The sequence below is a fragment of the Grampus griseus genome, assembly GCF_964374135.1.
Source record: "Grampus griseus genome assembly, chromosome: 17".
Classification (NCBI taxonomy): domain Eukaryota; kingdom Metazoa; phylum Chordata; class Mammalia; order Artiodactyla; family Delphinidae; genus Grampus; species Grampus griseus.
The window spans coordinates 29,354,802-29,376,162 of NC_139011.1; the positions used below are offsets into that span (position 1 = coordinate 29,354,802).

The 21,361-nt window shown below is 36.2% G+C and overlaps 1 protein-coding gene across 3 annotated transcripts in view; it reads left to right on the forward strand.

Annotated features, from left to right (window-relative positions):
- Positions 1–21,361, forward strand: part of RSPO2 (R-spondin 2) — a gene marked incomplete at both ends in the record, with an annotated part of 159,257 nt that overhangs the window by 58,977 nt on the left and 78,919 nt on the right. The window contains one exon of one of the 3 annotated variants that reach the window (XM_082675193.1): positions 14,732–14,916. The exons of 1 other annotated variant lie outside the window; for it this stretch is intronic. In XM_082675193.1, the coding sequence (XP_082531319.1) occupies positions 14,732–14,916 (185 nt within the window). Of the gene's footprint in view, positions 1–14,727; positions 14,917–21,361 lie in introns of all 3 variants that reach the window. One more of the 3 variants, XM_082675194.1, reaches the window with a different exon arrangement.

Consider the following 21,361-nt stretch of genomic DNA (forward strand, 5'->3'; position numbering starts at 1 on the left):
AACTTAAAATTTGAGCATTTGCACTTCTTTCTTTGAGAAACTCTTCCCTGAGCCAATGAATGCTACTTGTATATTTGAATAAAGAAAAACCTAAGGACTAAGAATGAACTTAAAAGAAAAAAGTCAGTTCATACTGCAGAACATCATGCCATGTATGATAATAATATAATATGTGTAATATAATATGTGTAATAATATGTGTAATATTATACACATTTGTTTTTAAATAGAGTCTTACATTATTTTTATAATCCGCCTTCTTACATTTTTCTATATGGAAAGAGCCTTCTTTGCATGTTAACTAACATTGCTGTGTATAATAAATGATCGTTAAAGTGAATATTTTAGATCTGATAAATTATTCAGTGTTCTATTGATGGACACTTTGGCTCTTTACTATCTTTTCACCATTAAAACAAACGCTGTGATGTGAATTGTGTGTCTTTATGTATTTGTCCATTTCTTTCCATAGGATTCCTGAGAGTGACATTGCTGGGTCAAAGGAAAAGTATAATATTGCTAAACTATAGAAGATTTTACTTATTTACATTACCGCCAGGAGTATATGAGGTTGTCATTTTCTAAATGCTTACTGATAGTTTTTAATCATCAATCTCCTGAACTTTAATATATGATGAAGTTGGCCGCTTATTTTAATTTGTATTTTTTGTCACTAGTGAGTTTGAACATATTTTCATGTACATTTTTCCGTTTCTTTGATCAACTTTTAATAGTTTGTTTATATTCCCTACTTCCTCTTCTAAAAGGACCATTCTCCATGTTGATCTGCAAGTATTCAATATATACAAAAGCATCTACCCTTTTTTTGTGTGTTGCTGTAATTTTTTCCAGTTTGTTCCTTTGTTTAGTAAGTATTTTTTTTGCTGGTCTGACTTTGTCACACAGGCTTTCAGGAGATTCTTTTGCTTTATTAACATGGATTTTAAAATAGGCAAACCATTTTACAAAGTGATTTTTTATTACATATGTGTGAAATTTGGGTACCTTTAAATATGTTTATAATAGTTTAATTCTTGAATCTAATTTTGGTTTTCACTGATATTACTTAAATAGTAACATTATTTCTCTTTATGCCGACTGCTCTCTACTAGGTTACAGTGAAAAAGCTACTATTTCATGATTATAAATTCACAAAGAGAAAGTTGCACTGGTTTGTGAGATGATGTACACCCCCCCGTTAGTAAGTGAATTGAATGTTAGGAAAATGTTGTTCACAGTAGCATGAACTTGAGCATCTTATCTTCTTTGTGGAAGGTGATCCCCAGAGGCCAGGTGGTTGCTCTGTGCATGAAGTTGGTCATGTGTTAGACCATGGAGAGTGATGAGCTGAAGTGGACAGGCCATGTCTGTTTGATGCAGGCAACTGTCATACAGCTCAGTTGATAGTTATCAAGCTGGAATGTGGGCCATACCATATGACTATTCAAGAAAAAAGCAAGAAATCTGAATTTCCATTAAAAAATTTAGAGGAACAGATACGTTGTGAGTAAAACAAAGTACTTCTACAGACTGCATAGGGGCTCATGGTCATCAGGTAGGAGCCTTTGCTTTATATTTTTTTGAGGCAGAACTGCTCTATGTGAACAGTGTCCCCCAGAGCTGTGTAGAGTATAGCCATGTGTGGTGGCCCTAGAAATGCTTCTATACCACAGTGATGGAATGGTTTTCCCAGAGAGTAGCTAACGTCCCCCCTCCTCTGTTCCCTTGGGGTGTATGGGCTTGCATGCACACGTCTGTGCATAGGTGTGTGCCTGTGTGTATGAGCCTAATGATTGGCTTCTATGGTGAGAAGACACCAGATGCCTCATAATCTCTGTCTACTGTCTCCTTGCTTTCCCCTTTTGCTGCAATCCTTTTTGAAATGCATTGCTCTCAGAATCCCGTGAGTAAAAATGAAAAGAATAAAGAGGAAGAAACAGGTTTCTGCAATACCAAGTTCAGGATCCCTGAAAATGAAATTGGAGACTTAGTGATTACAAAGTAATTAGAAGAAGTACCTACTGACAAGAATTCTTGACAGATGTGTGCTTCTCATTTCATCACATCAGGAAGCACATGAGGCAGTTTGTCCCATTTTTGGTGATACTCAGTCTGATCCCTTGGTTAATGCGGATTCTGCCAAACCTCTTCATCATAAAGGGAACTTCCCCCTTTGGAATTAGTAAGTAATCTCCTGGGTGACACTTTTTCCCAGTAAGCTTGCACCTAATGGTGTTAGGATGGTGATGATTCCTGCCTGAATTAAATTATCGTATTAATGATGGCAGAATGATGCATCTAATTACGTGGCCACAGTCATTCAAATGCAGATTGTAGGATATTCTACAAGACAGCTGGCCTGGACTCTAAAAGTCTCAATGTCAAGAAAGACAAACAATAATGGGGGAGGTGTTCTGAATTAAAAGGACTAAAGAAACAAACCAAATGCAATGCACAGTCCTTGATTGGTGTCTGGATAGATGGAAAGACATTTTTGGGATGGCTGATGAAGTATGAACATAAACACCATAAAATATTATTTTACCCATGATAAATTTTCTGACATCTGACAATGGTATTGTGATTATGTAAGAAAATGTCCTTATTCTCAGAAGGTGCATGCAGAAGAATTTGATGTGAACTATTGTGGTGTCTGCAACTTACTTATAAGTAGTTTACCAAATATGAGTGTGCTATTTCTATATCTTTCTATCTGTGTGTATATAGACAGAGACATAGATATAGATGTTGATATATAGATAGGGAGAGAAAGCAAGGGAAACTGTGATTTTTTTTAAAATAATGAGGTTAATTTTGACAGGACTTGTTCTTATTGACATAAACACCATGATAGGTGTTTATAATAATTATTTTAAACTATAAGTGCTTACAACCCTGGTGTCCTAAAGCCTCTTCTAAAATTTGGAGTTTTTGAAATTCAGTTTTCCCAACTTATTGAAAATCAGACATCGATTCATTTCCCTTCTTTAAAGCCCTCCATTTTTTTTTTCAGGAATCAATTTCTCAATATTTAAAAATATAAAGATATATTCATTAGGGTCTTCTTGCTTATCTTATAGTCAATATTTTTTCCTTAAGCTGTGATTTTTTTCCCTTTTCACTTTGAAGGTCTTTGTTTTTAATATATACAAAATGAAAGCAGAAAATAAGTTTTTCTACCTCTTTCATCTAGTATTACGTTATATCAGTAATTGGACTGAACAATTTCATCTTGTTAATTTTGCTCTTAAAAACAAAAGTTCCCTATAAACCTTAGGAAAATTTAGCCTTCCTCACATTTCTTTGTGACTAACCTATTTTTCTCCTGAATGTATCCTTTTGTACATGTTGCTTAAAATGTTTGAACTCATCAGAGGACTTCCTATGAAACCTTATTGGATTCTAATAGAATATCATTCATTTCTTTTCCCATTCGGATTATATAAGTAGATTCTTATTTTGAAAATATCCTCTTTTTTTTTTTTTTTTTGCGGTACGCGGGCCTCTCACTGTTGTGGCCTCTCCCGTTGCAGAGCACAGGCTCCGGACGCGCAGGCCCAGCGGCCATGGCTCACGGGCCCAGCCGCTCTGAGGCATGTGGGATCCTCCCGGACCGGGGCACGAACCCGTGTCCCCTGCATCAGCAGGTGGACTCTCAACCACTGCGCCACCAGGGAAGCCCTGAAAATATCCTCTTAATTCCTCTTCTAACTTAGAAATGTTGGCTGCAAAGCCAAACTTGTATCCTTCCAAACTTAAAAAAAAATCCATCGTTGAAATCTTGGATTTTACTTCTAGGGTCGCAGTTTCTGTATATTCTACTCTTTTAAACCCCATGGTAACATCATAGTTTCCATATTCTCAGCAAATTCTTTCTTGTATCCAAGTTAAGTATTGAGTGGCTCCTTTTGCTATTGTCTGAAAGATAGATTGTCAATAAGATAGGCCAAGATTTATCAGACATACAAGGACAGAGAGTTCAGCATCCCCCAGTCCTGTGCAGACACCTGTGCCTGTACTAGTCCTCCCCTTGGGATATCCCCCTCCGACTGGCAAACTCCTGCTCCAACTGGCAACTCATGTTACCACCTATTTCTTAGCTCTTCCAGGATAAATTTGATCTCCTTCTTCTCTACCCCTAAGCACTTGGTAGCGTGCACATAGGATGCAACTTAAAATCCACAGCCCCTTAAAGGGCTCTCAGTGAACAAATCTAGGATAAGTTGAGCACAGATTACAGTAACAGATGATAGTACACTGAATAAACTCTGCGATTCCCTACTGATGTAAACAAACAAGCAGAGAAATAAATGAAGGAGAAGGGAAAGCTCTTCCTAACACTAGAACACCCCCTAATAAATGGAGAAGAATGATGGAGTTATAAAATCACCTTTGATAACCATCAGAAGAATAGTTGATTTAGGCAAAAGGATCACGGGTGGATGCCAAAACCAGTGTGTGGAAGTTTGAAGAACAAGATATGTATGTAGTTTCACTATATCTCCTCAAAAAAAAAAAAAAAAAACTTCTTATAGAGGGAAAAATAGTGACTTTATAGTATAGAAACCTGACCGACACCACCTTAGTCAAGGGATCAAAGTTAATATCACCAGTAATGCAACCAAATTCATCAAGTGTCTCTTGACCTGCACGAGAAAAGGACATAACATCAATTCATACATAATCCCCAAAATGTGAGATCAGTCCGCCAAATAGATATTCTGTAAATAACTGATCTTCCAAGATGTCAAGCTCATGAAGGAGGAACTGTTCCAGATTAAAGGAGACTGAAGAAATAGTTCAGCTTAATGCAATGCATAATCTTGGATGGGATTCTAGTCTAGGAAAATAGTAGATATAAGGGACATTATTGGGATAATTGAATATGGGCTGGGGGTTAGAAAATAGTATTGGATCATATCAATATGGCTGATATTATAAGACAATGTCCTCGTTTTTGGAAATACATACTGAACACTGAAATTTAGAGGTAAAAGAGTATAATGTCTACAACTTATACTCAAATAGTTCAGAAAAATAGTATATGCATACATTTATGTACACATGCATAAGTGTAGGTATCTATATACACATCTATGTCTGTAAACATGCATACATACAGTTTTGCCACTTTTTTGAGAGTGACCAAACACTATTTACAGTTTTCCAGTAGTGCATATGGAGTTTGCTTTTGGCTTCTGAGGCTTGGAGGGAGTGAAGGAGAATTATGGTTAGTGAGCAGGGGCAAACTGCTCTCAAAGTCTTTGTGTCAGTCTGTCAGTCCAGCCTCTTCACTTTAGCGCATCTTTAAAGTCTAGTTTTGCTCATTTGGATGGCGTAACGAGCCTTTCTAATTACATAGCTATGCTTGCTGTGTTACTTCAAAGGCCCCTTGTCCAGGACACGATTTGTCTTCAAAGACAGTGAGGAGAGTGGCCCATTTGCAGGAAATTGCATGGTTTGGGGGTGATGTTTTTTCTTTGAACTTGTCAATTGGAGTAAAGAGTGCTGGCTTTTTGCTGTATGCCCAAACAGTTAAAGACTTTCCATTTATAATTTTGAAGATTTCTCTTTAACCTCTGCCAGAAGAAACCTGTAACTCAGTTTCCCCCATTATCCTTTGTGCTGTATCAGCAGTTTGACTCTGAAGTGTTTTTGTGGATGGCATCCTAATTTTGTTGGTTTATGAGACTTAATATAGTCCTAGTTATGTTAGGAAAGAGTTAGTATGGTACTCTTAGTGGCTAATCACCAAAAGGAACTTTGATTATTTTGCTGTAGCTAAAAACAGAGCACAGGGGCAGTGAGCAAATTACAAGGGTACAGTCTAATTTGAAAGAAAGTTCTCACAGTTTTAATCATGGTACAATGCATTTTTTCCCTAGGTGCTGTACATATATCTCTTAATGAGGAAATTAAGAGCGTGGCTTTTGAAATCAGAGGTCAGAACTGGATTTAAATTAGTCACTAGCAAACTGTATGACTTTGGAAAGGTTTCTTAAACTCTCTGATCTGTTTATTCACTTTTGATAAACAGAAATTATGAGTAATAAACATTACTTAGAATGTTTCCCCAAGTTCATTTTCTTTTCTTTCCCCACCCCCATTTTGACTTTTCTCTTTTTCATTTCTTCTTGTTCTGAATAGATATAACTTCTTAGAGCAAGAATGGTTAAGCAGCTAGATTGCAAACTGTGTCTAAGGTATTGATTGCTGTGAAGTTAGCAAACTGACAAAGCATGTTAAAATGAACTGTTGATAAATATTAAATACAGACAATTGATTTAAAAATTACTGAGAACTAAATCCTGTGTAGGCCTGAAGATTTAGTAGTGAATCATTCTGATTTTTATTAGCATAAGTAATATTTTACCCACAGCGACCTACACTGAGTATAATAAAGCTTTCACCTTTTTTTGCATTATAGTGTATTCCGGAATAATTGTTACATAATAATGTTTGTCAACCCAAAGTGTTTGTTAGTGTGTTTTTCATTAAGGCAACTTAAAAATTTTTTTAAATTATCTTTGTTTGAAGAGACCTTTCTCTAGAAGAGTGTAGCTAACAGTGTTCACTCCCAATTTTAAAACACAGTGGTATAATCCATGGGAGTTTCCACATCTAAAACACATGGAGTCTATAATCTGGTTAGTTATGGCATGGGTGGTTCTTGAGGGCTGTGTTTATGACACCAAATAAGCCATCCAGTTGGCTTTCCATTTATTGTTTTAAAATTAAAATCGTGAAATAAGCAGGAGTTAGTTTATATTCTATTAATCTTTGAATAGACAGGAAGGGGAGTTTTTCCTATAGGCAGTTGGGTAGGTCAGACGCTGTGCGCACTTAAGTTACAGTACTTAGGAAGTATGCAAAACTATTTTGAAGTAGTGTTAGTATAAGAAGTATTTAAGTACTTTATGGAATAAAAATCTGGCTCTGTTTATGAGCAGTTTGCTTTTTTCTATTTAAATAATTGGATTATCTCCTTGTGTAAACATGGGACCATGTGAAAGTGGTGGTTTCACAATCTTCATAAATGTATCTATTTAGATCTGCTCGTGTTGGAGTTACCATTAGCACCAACATTCTGTCAACATTTCCACAGGGTCTTTTAAGTATGTTGTGAAAGTCCAAGCCAACCCTTGGCATGAGTGATCTATACTACACAGCAGTTTCTAGCCACAGCTTAGAGGCTCCCATACATTATAACTTTACGCTTACTTTTCCTCTGGCATTAGAACAGTTTTATGGAGTAAATCTTTTTCTCTTTCACGGTTTCAAGCAGGTGGCTTATTTTATACAACATAAAATATGAGTCTTCCCTTGTTTCAGAACATCATATATCTTTGGGAAAATGAGCAAATCTCAAACCATCTTATATTTTTCTCATCAACTAATTAATGTTACTGGTGTTAGCAGTTGTAGAAGCTGAAGAGATTATGATTCTGGTATTTTGCTTATGTTAATAGTTTAGTTCTGGGATGCGGGTGTTCTGACCCTTAATTGTATATATTTCCCTGTTACCTGTCAGCGTTAACATCTAGCATAGGAATATGCATTAAGATTTTTGTGTCAGAGTTTGTAGCGGGGGTGTGGAGGGAAGAGGAATAATTCTTCCAGGGCTTGGCTTCGACAGTGAGTGTTAATTATGAGAAATACTTCACCATTTGGGGAATTGTATATGCTAACTTGAGGGCTCATTATTTTAATTTTTTGTGAGAGTCTATACATAGCTACTTTTATCTTTTCTTGTGTCTCTTTACTTGACGTTGGGTGTTAACGACTGTTTTTGGAAACCTGTTTCTGGGTCCCATTTAACTCATTCAGATTCTTGTGTTCTACTTCATGTTTAGTTGGTCAGTACATAGAATGGCACATCAAAGTGCTCATTTCAACTTTCCTTGAGCTTCTCTCTGTGGTCCTGAGCCCTGAGGATCAAGACCTGATGGATTCTGATTAAAAAAAAAAACACTTAAGTACCTTGCATTGAATGTAAGATGTGCATTCCGAAGCTCTTTTGGGAAATCTCTGGCTCCTATCCCCAGATGTGTGACCTGCATCTGCTTCAGCTGCTCACGTTTTGGGTGAAATATGTTAAAGGGATACTGCTTGGTCTCAAGGTAAAATGTGTTGAACCAAAGTAATTTTTCCTCTGATGATTGCAGTGACTGCTTTGGTACATTCTTTCAGTTTCCTCCAGTTCTGGCAGACTCTCTTGAATATTAATGATGATGTGTTAAATTAGAAGGGGAATGTGTTTTATCATGTTCTGGATAGGTTCGTTGTGCCCTCAAACATACTTATGTAAGATTCCATCCACATTTATTTTGCAACCGTATCTTAGCTCATCATCTTTCCTTGACCTGCCCTTATTGAGTATTCTGGACTTCCCTGAGACGTCTTAGTTAATTTATACTTGAAGCATGCATGACATGCCTCATCCAGACTTTCTGCTTCCTGTGATGTGTAAAAAAAAGAAAAAGAAATACCCCGTCCAGTTAACCACACTACAGCCATGGTTAACCGTGGTTGTAACTGTACTTCTGAGGTGCCCGTCTATAAAGGATTATGACTCATGTACGGCTGACACTGGCGAGAAATCAGGAGCTTACAATTGTGGTCCTTTTCCTCATTTTTTCTGAAGATGTTAGCACTTCATGTGTTAAAATAAACCTGTAATTCTACTTAACATTCTCCCTCCATATTTTAAAATCTAGTAGCTTTGGGTTTTTATACAGTGAGACACCCACTTTTGTAGGAGCAGCAAAATCATCTGATTAAATTCCTTTAATCCTGATGTCATTAAGAATATTCATCTCTAGAGATGATTTCAATATTTTAGGAGGCTTATAAATCATTAGAAATACTATTTTCCTAAGGAATATTTCTGAAGATAAGGATATATCCATTCTTTCATTCCTAATTAACATGCTTTAGGTGGATAAACAATGGTATTAATTATCAACTAATAACATTTTCAGGCAGCCAATTAATATGGGTTTCTCAAAGCTAGTACTTTGAGAAGTTAAAAGTTTTGTAAGCCTTTTTCCTAAAAATATTAGTATCTATTGAAGGACTCATGATAAAAGATAAAGAGATTCTGAGAAAATATGGTTTAATTCTACAGGTTATAAAATTTTGGAATTTTTGGCACGTTTGCCCTTTATTCTCAAAAGTTTTTCTAGACTAAATTCATGTTATTTTACCTCCTCTAACACTTTTTTTTTCCTCCTCTAACACTTTAATGGACATTTAGAAATTTATCTCTGTCAAAGCTTTATTAACATTGTTAATTTTAACATCTATTTTCTAAGGCATAATGATTATAATGGTGAACATCCAGAGTGTTAAAATTTGTTGTCTTTGCATCAAAGATCAGATTATTTTATTTTCTATAAATACTTACAATTTAATGTAAAACTAAGGAAAGTATCCTAAGATAGGCATTTCTCATTTTGGTCAAATCTCGTGTGGCTCCTTAATTCACGACCTTGATTGCTCAGTTGAGTTTGAGCTTGGGAGTATACATGATTACATGGTTTTTTATCCCAGTGTTGCCAAGCTGTAGTGGAAGGATCTATGCCTGACTTGATTTCTATAGAATCTGACATGCAAGTTCCCTGTCATTGGTGCCAGAGATAGGGTTTTGGTTTCTAAATATATATCTTGAATTTGGGATTGGGTAGAGATAAATATATTAGCAATTTTATGATAAGATTGATCAATGAAGTTAACAGTAGTTTTTCATTTTTTAAAAAGCTGTTCAACTTGTAACATTATTGAACCTGCAAATATGGAGCAAGGCTAAGATGCCAACAGCCCATTGTTCAGTCCCATTATTTTCAGGATTAGAAATCTGTACTCTTTGTCAGGAATGGATGCCTTCACCTAGCAGGAATTTAGATTTCTTCTTGTTTGGCAGGGCCTACTCCAGAAACAGGGGAACACTTTTAAAAAGTATTAGGAGTAGATTAGAAACAGATGGGCATTCAACACCTACATAAAATGTTCTATGGGATAAAATGTGAATAACTGGGTTTGATTTAACAAAGGATCAAACTTAAAATATCAGGATTCATGAAAAACCAAACTTACTTTGCAATTTAAGAGGAATACAAATCAGATAATTAGAATCAAGAGTAAAGAGTTTGGGCTTCCCTGGTGGCGCAGTGGTTGAGAGTCCTCCTGCTGATGCAAGGGACACGGGTTCGTGCCCCGGTCCGGGAAGATCCACATGCCGCGGAGCGGCTGGGCACGTGAGCCATGGCCGCTGAGCCTGTGCGTCCGGAGCCTGTGCTCTGCAAAGGGAGAGGCCACGACAGTGAGAGGCGGGCGTACCACCAAAAAAAAAAAAAAAAAGAGTAAAGAGTTTTACTTATACTGGTTTTTTTTCTCCTTATATACTTAGTGATATAAGTAATTGTTACCTGGTTTCTGCCTCATGATTTTTGTTTTCTGTATCCATATATTCCTTTCCCTGTCAGGGAGATATGTGTGGATTTGTGTTTACACCACTGTCCAGCACCTTTTTGAAGATTTTTAATGTTTTATGTGATATATTTCATCTTTAGAATTTTGGGTGGATCTAGATTTAGAAAAGTGTTTTGGTTGGAGTGATGAGGCTCTGGATGTCAGCAGGCTTTAGGGTTGGAAAAGTTGAAGCTTACGGGGAGAGCAAATAAACACAGTCATCAAAGCTGGGAATTAAGATTTGTTTATTCACCTGCACACTTGAATTAAATCTCATAGAAATAGGCAGAGCCATTTGACTTATTAAGATCCTGACAAAATAAATTACTCTAGTCATGCTTAAAGGTCTATTTTTGCCTGGCTTTAGATACAGAGATTGGTGTAGTCACCATATAACGGATGAAGAAGTTCTTGTTGAATTAAGCTGTTGACGTACAACATAGAGGTGACTAGGATAGTTGACATTGGACAATGGTTAATTAAACCAAAAAGTCCATTTGAGGTTTGGGGCACAAAGCTTCAAATTGCCAAAATTACATGTGTTCTTGTCCTTCAGTATTGAGGAGCATGGTTGAAGAAGATTGGGGGAAGGGAAAGAGAGAGCACTTAGGTTGGGTGTGGCTCACATCACTTTTGTTTTAAGAGAATTCCTCCTGTGTAGGGTTATAAAGATATCTAAGATATGGACTCAGATAAGTATTCCCTATTTCATTTTCATTGTCAGTTAAGGTTCAAGTAAATAAAGCAATGCTTTATTGATTTTAAGAATACCTTTTAAAAAATGTAGAGTACAATTTGTTGACTCTGAAATCTTTGTGGTCAGGATGAAAGTTGGCTTCTGATACATAAAACAAAACAAAAAGCCTTTAATTTATGATGATTCTCTTAGCTCTGTAATTCTCTTTTCTCCATACTTCTTTCTACAGAGTGTGATTTATAGTGATAAAGAGCTCTTGGTTTAACTTTTGAACTGAAAGTAAGTATAGCTTCAGTTTTACTTTGTGATGACTGTGGTACAGAGAACCTTCTCCTTAAACCATTTTGCTATGTATGTAAATCTTCCAAATTCTCCTTTTACTTATGAAACTACGTTTGGGATTTGGACAACCTTGATCGTACCTTTTCATATTTGTAGTTAAGTTGCAGAGCAGAAGGCAGCCAGTGAACTGTTCTTAGATGTGCTGCAGAGGACCCTGCAGTGTGGGGCTGCCTTTGATGCAGCTCCAGCCAGCAGCTCCTGCCCTTGCCTTAGTCTCCTGGTTGCTCCTACATAAGGACTTTTTCTTTCACAAGAGAGTCATAAATTTCTTCCCCAAATATCATGCCAGAGGGTCTTTGTGCTTAAGGTGGGTTATGTTCTTAGGCAGCCCTGAAAATTAAAATGTGTTGGGTTCTCCCCAGTCACCACTTCCTCTGCCAAAGCCATTTCATCCATCATACAGCTGCTGAGTCTTCCTAGTTCTGTCCTTTTCATCCCGTGTTCTGCACCCTACCCACCCCACTCTCAGTTTTTTACCCCTTCCTTACACAAAAGTTTGTCTGTATCCCAGTTTTTGAAACTTACATACTCACTCCTTACAACCTGCTCAGGACACTAATAACAAAATGGGAGAATAAAATCTCTTCAGAAGGTAGCTGGGGAAATTGTAAATAGTCTAACCTTATTTCCAGTTGGCTATGTGAAAATGCTTTATAAGTCATAATTATTTCATGAGAGTAAGGGATAACAGAAATCCTGTGATGAAAATAAAAGCAGAAGAGCTGAGCCAACAGAAGAACGCAGAGAGAGGTACGTGGGGAGTTGGGGCACTATAACTGTCTAAGTGAGAAGTAATAAGGGCCTGACTTATGAGAAGATTAGTGGAAATTACAAGAGTGAGGGCTGGAATTAAATCTTTAGAAGGAGACATTCTCATTCGTCTAGAAGAGGAAGAAAACTTTCAGTAATGACCCAGCTACAGGAGTTGGGAGGACAAGAGACTGAGAATGAGGTCTTGAATTGAGGATCTGAAAACCAATTGTGGTCTTCATAAAAGTAGTGTTGGGGATAATTACATGGGTGGGGATGGTAGGTTGAGGCTGCAGATAAAACTGACACTTCCAAGAAATATGAGTGATATTGGTCTGATTCATTGATATGAGAAGATGCTCACAACTTGATTGAAATTGAGCAAGTTATACTTCATGTAAAGTCTGATCACAGTTATGAAAAATACCAATTACATATTATAAATACTGTATATGCGTACATATATAAAGGAGTATCTGGAAAGTTTGCCAAAATTTTATTAGGAATTCTATCTGAGGAGGTGACTTTTAATCTGAATTGATTCTTTTTTGCTCCACAATTGCAGGTTTAAGAAAATAAGGTGGTAAATAAGAAATTAGTTGGGAAGCATAGATAGCTTTGCAAGCAAGAGAAAGTCTCTAACATAGATTCACTATGTAAATAAAAGCAGTTTTGAACAGTTGATAGAACAAAGTCCTGGAATAAGTGGGAAGAAGTAGATCTTAATGCCCAACTCAGAGGGTCATCTTGACCATGATTTCTGGTCCTGAGTGTCTTGGTTCTTCTTTGGCCCCTTCTCCGAAAGGTTAGACTAAGCTCTTGTTTGGGAATCTCTCTGGAAGAGAGGCTGCAAGAACAAGTCAGGGAGCCCAGAAGTGGGGAGAGCATGTTGTGGAACTGAAACCTATGTAGATCTGCTGCAAGTAGTTGTAAATATATTGGATGTTAAATCATTATAAATAAGGACTGGTGTGGTATACAATGTACTTTGTTGTACAGCTGCTAGTCTGAATACTGTCGGCTTGGTATTAATTTTATATGCAATAAAGATTATATGTAGGGCAAATAGGATGTAGTCTCAAAGCAGAAAGTTTCAATAATTGATGAATTTTCTGTTCCTTGTCTTATTTCTTTTGTGGGTTAACTCAATAAAATGAAGTCAGTGTGGCCTTAAGCTTATGACCTTACATGAACTTTTTATACTTTAGAAATTATACTAGGATTTCAGATTTTATCATTTCTGAATTTTATACCGGGGCTAGAAACGGAATTTGTTTTCTTTTAAATTACCATTTTTGTCACTAGCTGTAGTGAACTTCATAAGGTTCATATATTTCAGATACTGTTTTTTCTTACATGCTTCCTACCTTTTTAATATTTATATCTTGTTTTGTGCCACAGTTCTTTAAGCCTGTTTTCTAGTTAAGTCCCTCTCCCAGTCTTCCATTCAACTTGTCCTTAGAATTTTTTTCAGTTTTAGAATTTTAATTTTTCTAATTTGCCCATTTTATGATACTGCTTCTTCCCATGTGATTTCTAGTCATTTCATCTCTTCAAATACTCTAAAGATACTCATTTTAAAGTCATTTTCAGATGGTTCTGTTATTTCTGATTCTTTAGGTATGAAATCTCTTACTCAGACTGACTCTTCCTCATTGAGGTTTGCTTGCACATGTGATTTGTTCATTTTGATGTTAAGGTGGTTTTCCATGAAAGTCCCAGGTTGTAGTCCCAGTCTCAGGATTGTAGAAAATTTCTGTAGGGTTGTTTCATACTTTTTTCTTTGTGGATTTTGCTGGATCTGGGCAAGTTTTTTATGTTAACCTCTTGACTTAGGGACCCCATACTACATTGATGATTTAAACTTGGATACCACACTTGGAAGTCTCATAGATTTGGGGTAGCTTTCTCTCGTGGGTTATATTTTTCTCTCCTGTGCTCATGTCCTCTATGCCCCAATCCAGGGTTGGAAACCTCTTCTCTGGCCAGCTGGAGTGGGGGCTTCTAGTGCTTGTTCCATGGACACACAAGCCTTTACGACTCCAGTCTCCATAGAGACAAGCATCAGCTCTTTACATGCGTATTTCTTTTCTTTTTTATATTGAAGTATAGTTGATTTATGATAGTGTGTTAGTTTCAAGTTTATAGCAACGTGATTCTACATGCATATTTCTTGATCTGGACTGAGGACCCTGCCCTGAGGTCTGCCTCTGTCTGCTCTAGCATCTCCATAAGCCATTCAGTTTGAGCTTCCAGCCTCAACTCTGTCTCTGGGTTTCCTCTTTGTTTCTAAGTTTGGTTGTGTATGAACCATTGTTTTTTTGGAGGGTGGCAGAGGTTATTTTGTTTAGCATTTCTATGTGATTAAAGTAAAAGGACAAGAGACACTTGTCTTTTCAGCATGTTGCATTGACCAGAAGTCTGATCATATTCATATTTAAATGGATTTTGTCTTTTCTCTTTTACAGCTAGTTATGTATCAAATCCCATTTGCAAGGGATGCTTGTCTTGTTCAAAGGACAATGGGTGCAGCCGATGTCAACAGAAGTTATTCTTCTTTCTTCGAAGAGAAGGCATGCGCCAGTATGGAGAGTGCCTGCATTCCTGCCCATCCGGGTACTATGGACACCGAGCCCCAGATATGAACAGATGTGCAAGTGAGCAGTCAACTTTTGTCCACCCTATTTTATTGTTTCTGCAACTTAGGGGGAGTTAAGTTGAAAATTTTGATTAAGAAAGAGTACAATTTTAATATGCTACAGAAATAGTTTAAGCTTAAACTTAAAAAAAAATAAGTGAGGTGGTATAAGAACACTTTTACTTTATCTCTTGTATAGAAGTATATTGTATACACACACTTCTTTTTAAAGATTACCTAAGTATTTTTTCATAGCATGTATCTTAAACACAAGCATGGTAGGCAGATCTTTGTAAGGCGTACTCAGCACTTATCAATAAATAAAGGGATTTAAATACCTTTATATTGGGAACATCCTCTTGAGCTTACCACAGTGTCTATAGCTTCTTTTTCTCTTACACTTGAGTTTGTAATACTTGAATTAGTCTAATCTGTAATTTAATACATGAATTTAAAGCACCACTGCTGATAATAGGTATAACTAAAATATAGTTTACTTCAAAGTATTCTAAGTTTAGCAACCACAAAAAGGTTATTAGGGAATGGCATTCTATACATAGGAATACAAGTACAATTTTTTACCTTTTAGTCCAAAAAGTCACTTCTCATTATAGAATTATTCTTAACTTCTGGGTAAATGGTAAAAATTGGAGTTTAAAAAAATGAGTAAGATACCAAAGGAATATCCCCCTTTTTAAGGAGCTCAAATTTTAGGGGATAGAAGGAGAAAAAAGGGGAACATGGAGTGAAATGACAGATGGGTAAGATGTTTAATCATAACTCAATACACTAAGTACTAGATCAGCAGACAACTTGTATGTTATGGGAGTGATTTAATTATCTCCAATTAACACACTGTGTGCATGACTATTAAATCAGCTGAGGTCTTTAGGTAAGAAGAGAGTTTGAATTTTATCATCCAAGGGCAATGTTATTTTGAAAGAAGGCAGAACTACTAGAGGAAGGTTATATAGAATCTGGGAAGAAGAAGGGACACGTTTGTAGAAATAATGTGTTTGGGAAACAAGAAGTCTCCTTTGGGGATGCTGTTGGCATCTTGGCAAGGCAACTTGGCCTGCATTGCTGGACATTTAACATTCTTAGTCCTTGCTTGGTAAATCTTCTTCATTCCCCCAAATCACCGTGACAATAAAATATGTCCCTAAAAATTTCCAGACACCTCCCAGGGGAGCAGTACCATCCCTGGAGAACCATTGAGTAGTAGCTGCTTAGTGTGAGGGGTGGTTGGAATTGAAGATGAAAAGGGAGGCTTGAGTGCAAATGATAAAAGTCTTGAGTGCAATGTTAAGAAGTCTGGATGTTATCTGAGGGTTCTGAGCAGACAGTGAATTAAAGCAATGGCTTTATTTAAGATAATTCTTGCAGAAGTGCAGGAAATGATTGGAGAAGGCTATTGTAACAATTGCAGATGAGAAATTGTGTTCTGATGAAAGGTTTTTGGGTAATGAATTCCAGAGACGTTTAAAATAGAATCAATGAGACTTAGTAACTAACTAATTTCACAGAATAAAGAGAGAATCAAATTTGATACTAAGGTTTCTAGCTAAGGTGACTAGGTGAATAGTTTTGCCATTAGCAAGATAGAAACATGGATTTAGAGGAGATTTGTATGGACTTCCATTTTATGGAATTGTTGGGATTAATAACTAGAGGGGTACGGCTCCCCCAGAGTATCAATAGATTGGCCATTTTTTTCAAATATGTACCTTATCCTTAAGGTGTATGATTTGGGCTAGCTAGTAATGTCTATCCTCATAGTTTTTGAACCTTCATAGGAGGATGTGTCCATCTTGAAATGGATTCCTGTTCAGATTGCTTTAGACCACCTATGGGGGGTGGATTTGGGTCCATGAATATTCTGTGTGTTTTTTATTCCAGACTATCAGTGCACAAGGAAGATAAGAGTGTAGATAGCTCCAGGCATTTATTCCAAGTTCTATGCCTAGCACTCTACACACTGTGTATGGACAATAGGGTGACCATATAATTTATTACTCTACCTGGGACATTGGGGATTGAAAGTGGCTGCTGTTAATAACTATGCAGGGACATTGGGTGTAAAGAAGGGCTGTCCTGGGCAAAATGGAATGGGTGGTCATTCAGCAGTACCTCATAGTCTTATCAACAGGGTCTTCCTTAGAGAGATACCCCAAGGCAGGGCTTAACACAAACATTTTGGTTAAGTTGATCCCTTTTCCCAGAAATGGAGAGGAGAGCAATGACTGTAAATCAGCCTTGGAAAGAGAATCTACACGTGAAAATGGGTTTGCTATGGCTATACTTATTGTAAGTGAATGCAATCGATGTTGCAGTTTACTGACCTAGAAATCATTACTTATCTGGTACAAGCGGGAAGTGCTTATTAACAAGGCTCCTGTGAAGCAAAGTGAAAGTGGAAAATTATTTCTTAATTCTCAGTATATGACTTCAGATGATTATGGTTCATTCTTAGTAATATTGGCTCTTTTTCATAGATGCTTGAAATATATTGCATTGTAATTTGTATTCCATACAGAGAATGAGACAGATTTAAATTGGAAAAGCTGTCACAAACTTAGAATTTGAAATCATATTGACTTTTTGTTTTAGAAGATTAATGCTAGACAGTAGAGAAGATTATACTTCAAGCAACAGTAGCTTTAAAAAATCCTCTAAGTGAAACTTGCTCATCTATTTCCTAATCACTAAAGTAAGATTTCATTGTAAAGAAAAACCTCTCTTCCAAAGAAAGACTTGCTCTATAGAATATTGGCTGAGGTTGGCTTCTTGGTCCATACAGTGTGGATCTTATAAAATTCAAACATGCTTATTAAAAACCAATTCAATAATCATTTGCGGCATAGTGTGGAAAAAAACATACTACAACACTGAGTTGCCATTGTCTCTGATACTGTTAGGTGAGATTTCTCTCATATTTTCTTTCTCATTCATTGATAAACTCATTTACATGAAAAAGCTTAATTTTAAAAATTGCTGTACATATTCCTTGCAGAAAGCTTGGAAAGTACATAGAACTTTAAAAAAATAAAAAGCAGAAACAAAAATAAATACTACTCAGAGATAACAAAAGTCAACATTTTGGCTTCTATTTTTTTTTTATAATCACACCTGTATATATATACAATAATATTTATTGCTCAGACTAACATTTAAATTTAGCTAGGAATTATAATTTTCTCTAGATAATTTTAAAATTTTTATTGGGGTAGAGTTGATTTACAGTGTTGTGTTACTTTCAGGTGTACAGCAAAGTGATTCAGTTATACCTACATATCTATTTCTTCAGATTCTTTTCCCTTATAGGTTATTACAAAATACTGAGTATAGTTCCCTGTGCTATACAGTAGGTCCTTATTGGTTATCTACTTTATATATTAGCGTGTATATGTTCATCCCAAACTCATAATTTATTCCTTCCCACCCTTTTCCCTTTGGTAACCGTAAGTTTGTTTTCTAGGTCTGTGGGTCTATTTCTGTTTTGTATATAATTTCATTTGTATCTTTTTTTTTTTTTTTACATTCCACACATAAGTGATATCATATGATATTTGTCTGGCTTACTTCACTCAGTACGACCATCTCTAGGTCCATCCATGCAAATGGCATTATTTTGCTCTTTTTTATGGCTAAGTAATATTCTGGCTTCTATTCTTGACATTTTGTTTCTGTGCATATTTATGTCTTTCTTTCCTTACAAATGAGTCATCATTCTGTTTTGTAACGTTTTAATTTAATGAATTATGAACATTTTTTCATGTCATTAATTATGACTGCTTGTTTTCTACTGAATGGATATACCATAATAATCTAGCTAATTATCTGTTGAAAATTTGCTTTTAGTTTTCACCACTGTAAGCAGTTATATGAAGAATTTCCTTGTATATAGATTCTTTTGCTTATACACACATGTATAGTTTTACACGTTTTTTCTGATTTATTTTCATAAGATAAGCTTTTAAACATAGCATATTTTTCCAGCTTTACTGAGATATAATTGAGATACAAGCATAAAATATATTTTAAAGACTTTTGATATATATCACCAAATGGCCTTCTGGGAAAGTTGTACTCATTCACGTCTTTACTAATAGCAGACATTTTCCCTTGCATCTCACCAACACTGGGTATTAGTGACAAAAAGGATAAAATGCATCTTTTTTTGTTTTAATATGCTTTTCTTTGATACAAATGAAGGCAAACATTTATTTTTCTCATGAATATTGGCATTGCAGAATATTTACCAGAATCCTTGGCCTTCTTTTTTCCTCTAATTGCACAACTATTTTCTTAGTAACATAAATAAAAACCTTCAAGTGAAGGATAACACAGAATATGCTCACAGATCATAAACGGAGCGTTCAATGAATTATCACAAAGTGGACACACGTATGTTACCATCACTCAAGAAGAAATGTTAACAGTACCCCAAGAACCCTCATTATATCCTTCCCAATCACTCCCATTTCTCCTTCAACAAAACTGCTATCCTGACTTGTAACCAAAACCATATAAAAGATTATTCATGATGACGCTAATCATACTAGCTACAAATTGGAAACAACTCAAATGTCCAAACAATAGAGTATTTAAAAAAGTATATATAGAAGTAGAGATGAACTACTGCAACATGAAGCATCATAAATAAATCTCACAATATAATATTGGGTGAAAGAGGCTATAAAATAATATTTACATACTTTTCGAAAATATGTAAAATTAATCTATGGTGCTAGATGGCAGGATTGTGGTTTTTACTGATGTGCATTTATTGAACACCTACTATGTGCTGACTTTGGTACTAGATACCTGAAGATACAATAATGAGTAATAACTAGTTTCTGTCCTTGAGTTGCTTATGGCATAGTGCAGTAACATTCTACCAGGGGTGATTTTGCCCATTAGGGAACACTTTAGTAGTGTTTGGAGACATTTTGGTTAATACAAGTGGAGGGGTGCTACTGGTATCTGGTAGACAAAGGCCATGGGTACTACTCAACGTTCTACAGTGCAGAGGACAGCCTCCTGCAGCAAAGAATTATCTGGCCTGAAATGTCAGTAGTTTTGAGGTTGAGAAAGCCTGGTCTAGTGGAAAGACAGATAGTTAAGTGTATTATGTGGTAAATGCTGCTAACTATTTAGCTTCCATTCTGTGCCAGCTACTCTATTAGATGTACTTTTCCTCATTTTATTTTTCAAATAAGTGTGGAAAGTAGATTATGGTGTTTCTATTTTATGGATGAAGTTACCAACTAAGTAAAACGCACTTTCTAATGGTTGGGTGGATTTCAGCAATGAAGGAGCTTCCACTTAAAAAAAAAGCTGTGGGTGTTTGCAGAATTATTAGGATTAAGTATTATAGGTAGAAAAAAGGAAAAAAAAACACATGGAAAGGTATGGAGATGCACAAAAAAATCATTCCTTGGGAAGTAAGATGCAGGTGGTTGAGTGCAGTTCCACTGTAAAATCAGAAAACTAAAAAACTAGTTATGGCGGTGGGGACTAGGTCATTGCAGACCTTATGTGCTAAATTTAGGTAGTAGAAACATCCTGAAAGCCACAAGTAGTCAACGAAGCATTACAAGTAAGGGAACGATAAAGGTTATGGTTTTGGGAAATATTTTTCTTTTAGCTGCATGGAAGATGGGCCAGAGGGGAGTCTGCAATGAAGGCAGCAAGATCAATATTCTGGGTAAAAAAAAAAAAAATGAGAACAGCTGTATCCTCACTAGACCCACCCTGGCCAATCTATATAAATTTTAACCTTTTCTATTCCAATATTTCCTTTTTCCTTCTCTTCTTTATCCCTCCCTCTCTTCTTTGCTCCCTCTTTCACTCATTCCTTCCCTCCCTTCTTTCCTTAGCACTTATGGTTGACTAACACACGGCATATTTTACTTATCTGTTTTATTCACCTCTCCCACTAGAACACAAGTTCCAAGAGGGAAGGGATTTTTAGTCTGTATTGTTCAGGCTCTTGTTATGCAGAATAGTGTCTGACACATACTGGGTGCTCAGTAAATATTTGAATGAATAAATGACCTAAGATAGTTATAGTGGAAATGGAGAAGTGGAGAGAGATATTGAGGAAGAATCAATAGGACTTCATAACCAATTGGAGGATGTTAGCCAAAAGTGAAGGGAGAAATTAAGATTACTCTTACGATTTTGACTTGAGAGCTGGAGAGTAGAATTTATCAAGGTACAAAATATAGGAAGAAGAGCATATTTGCTGGAGAGAAAGATCATGATGGTGGAGAATGGTTGGTTTGGGGCATGTTGAGCTTGAGGAAGTATGAGACATCCTGGGGAGGAAGATACCCAATAAGCAGTTAGATGTAAGGGTCTGGAGCTGTCAAGGGAGATCTGAACTGAATTATTGAGAAGAAGAAAAGAATATCAACTGAAAGAGAAAGAGTTCTGAGGATTGAAGCCTGAAGAATGGG